Consider the following 10,125-nt stretch of genomic DNA (forward strand, 5'->3'; position numbering starts at 1 on the left):
CTGTAGCTGATGAGATAGCTCAGTGGTTAAGGACACCGGCTGCTCTTCCAGCAGATCCGAGTTCTATTCCAAACACCCACATGGCAGCCCCCAAGTAAGTTCAGTTCCAGGAGATACAACATACTTACACAGACATAAATGCAGACAAAACACAAATGCACATAAATTAATATTAAATAAAACCTTTTAAAAAAAAAATTGTCTCTCCCAACCCTACCCCCAAACAAAATAAAGGGATTTAGATGTGAGGTTTAAAGTAATAGTCATATGTTCATCAAGGTTTTGTTGTCTGGAGAATTGATCTTATATTGTTACTGAATGATCAGTACTGTATTTGTTAACAGCAGCTTCTGTTCTGGACTAGAACACATCCACAGGGGTCTTTCTCTTCCTGTTACTACCATTCTGATGGCCTGCTTTTTTTGCTACCCTTACCAATGCCACACACCACCACAATTTTAGACTAGTTAAACAATTAAAATCCAAAAGACCAACTAAGATTGTTGCAATCTCAAGATTGATGCACAATGTAAACTAACATATAGCTATAGTTTCCTTTAATTTTACATAGCTATTTTATTCTTATTTAACAGGATAGTTAAATCATTCAAAAAATGATTTAAAATGAATCAGTTGGCAAAAAAGTAGAGTAATTCTGATGTTTAAGTTTCTCTTGGTTTAGCCAAAAACGGAGTCGCTGGAGATGTGTGTATGTTTCTGTGTGTTGCTGAAGATTAAATCAGAACATAACTCATAATTAGGGTGTGCTCTATGACTGAACTATGTATACAGCCCTACAACTTAAAGTTCTAGTTATTTTTTATTGTTACTATAAAAATATTTCTTCTTTTACCAGATGACTAAGAAAGCCATTAATAATGTCAGAAGAATGACATCACATCCAACACTTCCTTACTGTAAGTTGGCAATGATGAACAATGATTGTCTTATTTTTACATTTTTTATATAAATTGTATAAGGAATTCATGGGAAACTTTTAGTTTCAATTGAAAGATAATTTTTATCCTACTTATTTTTCATAGATGAGTTTGTTATACTAATTTTATCAGCTTGTCTTTTATCAAGCACGTTAATAGCAGTCATAAAAGGAGTTATTAGTAAATTCTTATAAAGTAGGAGATATATTTTTTCAGATCTTATTTGAAGAAATCTCAAGTCTCTTTTGTTGTAGCCAAAATAAAATGAAAATTTTTTAAAAATTTTTGGAAGTATTGATTAACTGATGGTTGAAATATATATGCTGGTTTATAATCATCCTAGGTTTTAAAAATTGTGTTTATGTCATTCCCTTAATAGTTATAGGAGTATATTGAGATATTCATGTCTTTACAAATTAATAATATATAAAAATTTTAGCCGCCTTTTTCATAAACAATTGTCCATTAAAATAAAATTAACAAAGTTCTGTGTTCTTTTCCTCTGTATTCCAGTGTGTGCTATAATCATGTTATCTAAATTGCATACTTTGTCAAATAAAAAGGTTGAAAAAAATTTTTTAAATGAAGAGAATGACTTCTCATACCAAATACAAATTGAAATAAAATATTATATTGACTCCCTTAACGTTGAGTTCCTACAGCTTTATAGGTATCTGGGACTGAAGAAATGGCTCAGTAGTTAAGAATCCCTGCTACTTTTGGAGCTGACTTAATCAAATTTGGTTTCCAGCACCCATGTCGGGCTCACCACTTCTTGTGACTCGAGCTTCAAGGGACCCGGTAGCCTCTTCTGGCCTTAACATAATCCACACATAGAAATTCAAATTCAAAAAAAATTTTTTTAAAGAGGAAAGAATTTGAAGAAAGAACTAAAATAGTCATGAAAGTGTATATAATAAGATGTCAGTATGCATTTAGCATAGCATGTGGGTAGCACATACCTGAGATTTAAGCATTTGGGAGACACCCAGGTCTACAGAATAAGGCCCTTTCACAAAAAAAAAAAAAAAAGAAAGAAAGAAAAAAAAAGTATTTTATGTGCAAAGTTTAAATAATATTGGCAAGCAACATATTTGGCATTGCTTAAAAATGTTCTTACCCTCTGCAGTAAGGTTTGTAACCTTCCTGAAATATTGAAGGGACCTAATATACTGTCAACTCTATTGCATATAATCACCAGATTAATAGTTGGCAGTAACTGTTATTAGTCCCAGACTCAAAAAGATATCCCCAACTTCCACAGCTATTAGTAAACTAATTTTTATAAGTATTAGGTAAAAAAAATTATCACTGTCTTATAAGAGAGAATTTCCATAACAGACAAGAAAGAAACTTAGAAAATTAAAGATATTTAAATTATTTGGATTTTTTTCTCATTTGATTTTTTCCCCAGTATTTCTTCTTAGTCATGAACACATTCTCCCAGAAATAAGTTAGTTCAAGAATAAGTGCATATTATATAAGCAAATGCAACAAAATAAGATTTCTTAAAGTCTTACTTTGAAACTCAGGTAATTCAGTAGGCCTTTTTCTTCTCTACAGATCTTTTAAAAAAAACATTACAAGCCATTGCTAGGACTAAAAACCAGGCCCTTGCTTGGGCTAGCCAAGCTCTATACCACTTTGCCAGTACCCTAAGCCACTATTTTTGAGTTTTTGTTAGAAATTGAGATAATACTTTTATAATTTCCTAAGTGAGAAAATACATTCTATTGTTCTCAGCAACACTTCTTATGGGAAGTTGTGTGGGTTTTCTTTTCCCTACCCTAGGCAGGTATCCCACTCTGAAGGTAAACTTAGTGTGCTGTTAATTCAATTCAACTTATGACACTCTCTACCTGCAGTTAGATTCAGAAGCCACAAGTCAAGAGCTCAGATACATAAGCTTGTCCTCTGCCTCACTTAGTTCACTTCCCCTATACAGGGGGTTCTCCCAACCTTCTCCTTTGGTTTGACTAATCTGCTAGAATAATTCAATGAAACCCTTGGCTTATGTTTGAGACTTTATTGCAAAAGTTATTATAAAGTAACACAGATGAAGAGATACTTAAGATAAGGTCAGAAGAACAGTTTTTGTCTCCCTAGAGTTGGGTTCCTTTTTTCCCAAGATCTCCAAATATCTTGGGTTCCAGAAGTGATAGACAGTCCTTATTCAGCTGTAAGATAACCATATAAGAGAATGGTATAAACTGTGTACATGTTGCTAGCCCAGTTTTATTTCAAGTTGCTTTTTTTGTCACATAAAATCACCTTAATGATTTAAAGCTGTATATCTGATTATGTGAATTCTCAAGTATGACATTCTAGTCAAAACCTTGGTAATATAACCAGTTTTTCTAATTATGTCCTATAAATAGGAGAGAATATTCTACCTATTCATTGTTAATGATCAAACCCAGCAAACGTGGTCTACATTTTCTTCCTAAAGTCTTTTGGCACTGTCTCGAAGCTCTCCCCATGTTCTTTTTCTATTCTTTCTTTTTTTTTCTTTTTCTTCTCCTCCTTCTCTTTCTCTTCCTCCTCTTTTTTCTCCTCTGCCTCCTTTTTCTCTTCCTTCTCTTGCTTCTCCTCCTTCTCCTTCCTTCTCTCTCCTCTCCTCTCTTCTTTGTTTTTTTCCCTGTACTCATTGAGCCAATTCTTTTAGTTTATCGTCCAGCCGTAACATAGTTTTCCATGTGATCCCTTCCATTGGTGATACTTTCCACAGAGGTTTTTGTTTTGGTTAATGAGTTTATCATTTCTCTCATCTTTTCAGTTTGGGTTATCTTGATCAATTCTCATTATAGAATTCTATTTTCTTATCTTGGGTTGACTTCACTTCATTTGACTTTTTATTTTTGTCCTTTTAATGTATATACATTAGCCTATAGGTGGTTTAAAGCTTTACCAAGATATTCATTAGCTTCTCAATGCTATCATCAAATAAATAGTTGAGAGGACCAGCTGAAAGGAGAGGAATCATTTATTTTGGCTCATTATTCCAGAGCCTTAAGTCCTTTGTCATTTGAACAGAAATCTGGGCAGTGGAAGCCAGCCAAGAACCACAGAAATAGAATATGCTGTCCTTTTCAGCTAGTTTTCTATTGTGTCTGGTTCCCCAGCTCATGAAATGTCACATCCCATATTTGTGGTACATCTTTTATCCTTCAGTTAATATCCTCTAAAAATATTCTCACAAGCACACCCAGAGATGTGCCTCACTGATCTCCTAAATGAATCTAAACCCAGGCAGTAAAGATTAACTGTCACACTAAGGTAGTAGGAGAAAAATTTAAAGGTGTTTGCAGAAGCAAGACAGAAAGAAATTTGATTCATTGAAGTGGTAAATTACTTATTAGAGCTGAAACTTTGGTTATTGTCTTACTGTTTATAGTGAGTTGTGGTTAGATTTGTTCATACACCAGAGCCATTATAGCTTGGAGGTTTCCCAATTAGTGTTTTTAGCACTATAGATAATATTGGGAAAATGTAAACAGTTTTTAAGCAGCTATCCTGGGAGGAAAAGAAAAGAGTTAACATCCCAAGTCATTATGCTGCCGCCTTCACACCCCTGCCTAGTACACGACAAAATATTCTAAAACAGCCTAAATTCATTGCTATTAGATATTTGGTAAAGTATTAGTAAAACTCAACTAATAGCATAATTAGCAACTTGCTGGGCATTTATCTATACTGATTTTCATTATCCCTATTCTATACTAATTTTGACAGTTATAATTAATATAATTTGGGTGCCATTTGTTATATTTCTGAGTGCTGTATATAAATGATCTCAATCATTCTCAAAAATAGTGACTTATTTATTCCATAGTATAATTAGTATTATCAGACATTAGCATATATTTGAGATAATAAATCCATCAAAATAATTTTAAATTAAAATTTCTCCTTTACTATGGTATTTAAATCTGACCTTGTCTTAGAAAAATGCATAATTTTAACATTAATAGTTGGCTGATAAAGGTTGATTCTTTAATAATCTCAGTAATTTATTAAATGTTTATTATAAAATATATTTATTTTAGACTCTTAAGACATTAAGATAATTTTGAGAAGAATCATAATTTATAGTGATCTAAATGTGTCTACTGTTTTGTTTGAAAACATTTTCTCAGTCAAATGAAAGCCAAAAGTCATGTGACTTTTCTTATATAAAATAAAACTTCAAAGTAAATTTATATAAACAGACTTTATTTCCTAGGTACTTCTTTGATGAATAATTCAATATTAGGTTAAGAATTTTTTTCAAAAGTTTTTAAAATAAATATTTAATTTTTGTCATCTTACAATGCAGATCTGACAGGTGCTCAAGATGGGAGTGTCAGAATGTTTGAATGGGGCCATTCTCAGCAAATAACCTGTTTTCGATCCGGTGGCAATCCAAGAATTACAAGAATGAGATTTAACTATCAGGGAAATAAGGTACTATTGAAAATTAATTACTTTTCTTTTAAAAAGCTTGATGGTGCATAAATTTACTAGCTTGAGAGTTTGAAAAGAATATTTTAACTTTTAAAATATTTAAGTGTACGTGATTCTTCCTGTAGGTTTGTGGTGCACATATATCACTAATAAAATTAAGTTAAATGTTCTCTTAGGACCAATGTTTTCCCTTATATTTCTTTGATTAGTGAAATCCATTTCTTTAGTTCCTGGAATCTACTCATAGTATGATTCCGTACCAAGCAGCAAGTACAGTTTGTGATGTGTCAGATCTGCATAACCCATCTGCATTGTGATTTTTATGCACTTTAACACTGAGTAATATTGCTCTAGAATGGCAGGTCAGCAAACTGGATTAGTTACCAACACAGCTTTTATAGAACTTTTTTTCAAATCTGAATTCTATTGTTTATTATATTTTCTTTGAGTATTTTCATCTAGCAGAGTTAAGGAGGCAAAGACTTTATGGTGGGCTAACCTTTAATTACAAGATATTTAAGAAAAATGATACTAGGAGGTGTACTGTGAGAGTGTTTCTCTTAGAAATGACAGGAAAGTTATACCCATGACAGCTAAGCAACATGGTACCTTAAACATTGACAACACCAATAGACAAACTAATGAGGAAGCAGAAAATTTCATGACAAAGAACTATAGAACTATATATATATATAACTATAGGCAACTGATGACTACTGAGAGTAGGAAAATTTCTCTTCTAGGGACAAGCCTTGTATTGTAGTTGGTTATCCACTACAAAATGGTCAGCCCTAAAATCATATATACACAGCAATATTAAAAAGACTCAGCAAGTTGCATTTATATATTTATACATGTATATATGTAACAATAAAATGGGGCTGGAGAGATGGCTTAGTGGTTAAGAGCACATACTGTTCTTATAGAGGACCCAAGATATCTGGCAGCTCAAACTGCCTCTAACTCTAGCTCCAGGGGTTCTGACCCCTTCTGTCCTCTTCATATGCAGACATACACACATACACATGAATAAATAATACTTTAGGTTTTGTTTTTTTAAAGAAGTTTGCCAAACCACCTCTAAACCATCCCTTTATTGTCTGTTACTTCTCACATTGCTGCTTATTTCAAATTGCTTTCCTGAAGCATGTTTTTATAGGAATTATTTTTTCTTCTGGATCATGCTTCACTAAAAGTTTACACAATCTTAGATAACAGTATCTCTTGCCTTTTCCCTGAGTTTCAGTTATGGTGCTTACAAAGTTCAGATTTCAAACATTTTCAGATTAAAAGTGCTTGATTAGTGTAGTAAGTGCAACTATTAAAAGAAATACTGTTGTAGGAGGCCGCTTGTTTGTTACTGGCTGCTCAGCCCTGAAATAACCACACAGAAACTGTTATTAATTAAATCACTACTTGATCCATTAGTTCTAGCTTCTAATTGGCTAACTCTTACATATTAATTTAACCCATTTTTATTAATCTGTGTATCACCATGAGGCTGTGGCTTACCGGGTAGTAAAGTTCCAGCGTCTGTCTCTGGCAGGGCTACAGGGCCTCTCTGACTCTGCCTCCTTTCTCCCAGCATTCAGTTTAGTTTTCCCCACCTAACTCTACTCTACACTAAAAGGCCAAGCCTGTTTATTAATTAACCAATCATATTCACAGCATATAGAGGGGATTCGCACATCAAAATATCTTCAAAATCTGACACTTTTCTGGTATAAACATTTGCAATAAGAATATTCAACTTGGGCTGTCAGTTGTATTCCCTTTCAGTATTTATTATGTTTTCCATTTTCATTGGCGATGTGCTGTTGCTTCTAGTCTATGCATGTCAGTCCATAGGTCCTTTGATATATTGTCTTCCCAAAATAAAGTGATATTATGAACAACATAATTAAATACCTACAGAATAAGTAGTATTTTTTGTTTGTTTGTTTGTTTGTTTGTTTGTTTTTGAGAAACCCTTCAAGGTACCTCTTCCCAGATTTATCAGTATAACACTCAAACCTTTCTACAATTTGATTTCGTAGTCTGACTTATTTTTCAACATTAACACTGCTACAGTCCTTCATATCGTCTGTTTTAAAAAGTACAACAAGCTTTAGTTCTTTGCCTACCAGGTGTCTTGATAAACCCTTTAGCTTCGTGTTCCTACTTTGCCCATGATGTAACCGAATAGCACAACACCAAAACATGTTTTCTCCTTTATTTAGGAAGCATCCTGAGTAAGTGGTAGAGAAGACTTAATCTGTCCCAGTTATGGTGATCGGTTTGATTGTGAATTGCAGATAGAATTGGGCAGTCAAAAGACTGAAGATCTCAGCAAAACTAAAATAAGACTAATAAGTGCTTATGAGGAACTCTTAAGAGTAATATTCATAAAACAGGCTAGTATGACATAGCATAGAACAGGAAATAGTTTTTATAAATTAAAATTTTAATTCTCAAAAATGGGGCAGTGAACATAAGTAGTTTAAAAATCAAGTGTGATTGTATGTTTAGGAAGTACCAACTAAGAAAATATCTCCTAGAAAGTACCTTAGCAAAAGCAAAACAGTAGGGGCAAGCGGTATTTGAAGGATTAAAAATATTTCTTTAATGCAAAGAATATAATTTTATAGTCAAAATAGACTGCCTAAGATATATTGATAAATGTACATGCACATATCCTGGTTATTTTGTTTTGTCTTTGCTTCAAGTATAAAGAAAGAATCTATAAAATGTGAAAGGAATGGGGTTGTAAGTGCTTGCTTGCCCACCTTCCCTTTTGAATTATTAGTGCACCTTACTCAACAATTCCAATTAAAAGGGAAAAAATTGTAATTAGTAGAACTATTTCCATAGAATTCTGATAGATAAAGAATGAGAAATAAGTTGATTCCCAGCCAGACTATATTTCAAATTTGGTGGCTCATTAACACTATTTGAGTATATATTCCATGTTTATTCCAGCTGAAGAACAAACCTAGCTCTACTCCAGAAAACATAAAACTAGAAAAGAGGATTAGATAGTGGGGAAAGTATCTATAGCAAATATAAAAGCCGTAGGCTAATATACTTAATAATAGCTCTATCAGAATTCTCAGAAAACATTAGAGAAGTAAATAAGCGATATGAATTTTACCAATATCTCTAATATGTTCAGTAATCATCACTGAAAATTGAAAAAATAACTATTAAAACTTGGTAAATATTTTAAATTTTGATAGTACTTAGTATTTATTAATTAGTGTAAGAATAAATGAGTATTGAGTTCAAATTATTTTCCTTAAAATTTTGTTTTGCCTTCATCTTTCAACTTCTTAACATTTTTTTGAACTTTATTTTGTGGGAGGAAGCCAAGCACATATCATGACTCAACATGTGGAGGTCTAAGTTTAACTAACAAGTGTCTGATGTTTGCTTCTTTCTACACTGGAAGTTTTCTTAAAGTGATACCTAAATATAGCTCAAAACTAGATTGAAGCTTAAGTGAAATTAAAAGATAACAGTTGGTCAATCCAATGTTAAACATAGAGATAATGTGTCACACTGGGTATAAGGAGTAAATGTATGCTTTTTATTTACACTAATCATTTCATTTCTTTTTTAAAGTTTGGAATTGTTGATGCTGATGGATATTTAAGTTTGTACCAAACAAACTGGAAATGTTGTCCAATTACTGGGAGCATACCTAAGCCATATCTGGTAAGTTAAATATTCCTTATATATATATGAAACATGGACTTTATGTTTAAAAATCAAAGCTGTGCTTGAGCAAGTAATATTACAATTAATAAATAAAATATGTCTAGTCTTATCTACTCGTCACATATTACAACAAACTACTCCTGTTGTGTATAAAAATGACTTGAGGAAGTTGGCATGCCCAGCACCGTTTCTCCAGAGATCCAGCCTCAGGTAACTGGCAGACCAATGGAATTATCAGATTGTTTTCCTGTATTTAGCTCTTATTACTGAGCAAAGTGGAAAGGGCATCCTGTTGCTGATCCTGTTGTTTTCATCTGTTAAAGTCTGTGCAGAATTCATAAAAATTTGCCTTCAGAGAATAAAAATGTTTCACTGATTTCCTTTACAGAACTAAACATAAGCAAAACATAGAAAAAGATTAAGGTTATAGATTATAATTCTGGTAATTCACCTGAGGTTAAATGTTTGAGTTCAGTATTGATCTAAATAAACACAAGGGAGCATTGCTAGGACTTCTTGAAAGACTTAATTTGCTCTTTGCCTCATCGTTTTATTAGGCTACAGTGTGAACTGTGCAAGTTGACCTTTTGGAGAGACGACTGCTTTTCTTTTTTTAATTGGTGAAATGATCATAATAAATTTGATTGAATTTTCAGAAGTTCTCTGAGCTTTCTTATTTTGTGACAGTAACTTTTTATTGCTTTTGAACAGTTACTTTTATTTAAAAGTTTGAATGTTTCTGAACAATTAATGTCAGTTTAGCAAAGATATTTACATCTAACATAATCTTAAATCCTAGTATCTGACTTCTTGTAAGACAGTTTTGTTCTTGTTTTTTTTCCCCCCACTACCTAGACCTAAGTAACTATTTGAAGTTTAACCTCTGTGTTTTCTTCTTAAGGTGTTGGTTGAACAAAAGTGAAAAAGACTGTTCATTAACTGTTTGTATTTTTTACAGAAAGAGATGGGGAGAATTATCGTGAGAGCTATTGTATTCTCTAATCTTTTTAAAGTTCAGAAGATTAAAAGAATAGAATTTTTTTTTTTT

General features: G+C 32.5%; 1 protein-coding gene across 5 annotated transcripts in view; it reads left to right on the forward strand.

The window, feature by feature from the left end:
* The window catches only part of Dmxl1 (Dmx like 1), a 145,570-nt gene that overhangs the window by 127,535 nt on the left and 7,910 nt on the right, over positions 1-10,125 (forward strand). For all 5 annotated transcript variants that reach the window (XM_026783594.1, XM_026783595.1, XM_005356086.2 and 2 more), the window contains 3 exons: positions 857-917; positions 5,254-5,381; positions 8,982-9,074. In XM_026783594.1, coding sequence (XP_026639395.1) covers positions 857-917; positions 5,254-5,381; positions 8,982-9,074 — 282 coding nt within the window. The remainder of the gene's footprint in view (positions 1-856; positions 918-5,253; positions 5,382-8,981; positions 9,075-10,125) is intronic.

Source organism: Microtus ochrogaster, chromosome 18 (genome assembly GCF_000317375.1).
Source record: "Microtus ochrogaster isolate Prairie Vole_2 chromosome 18, MicOch1.0, whole genome shotgun sequence".
Classification (NCBI taxonomy): Eukaryota; Metazoa; Chordata; class Mammalia; order Rodentia; family Cricetidae; genus Microtus; species Microtus ochrogaster.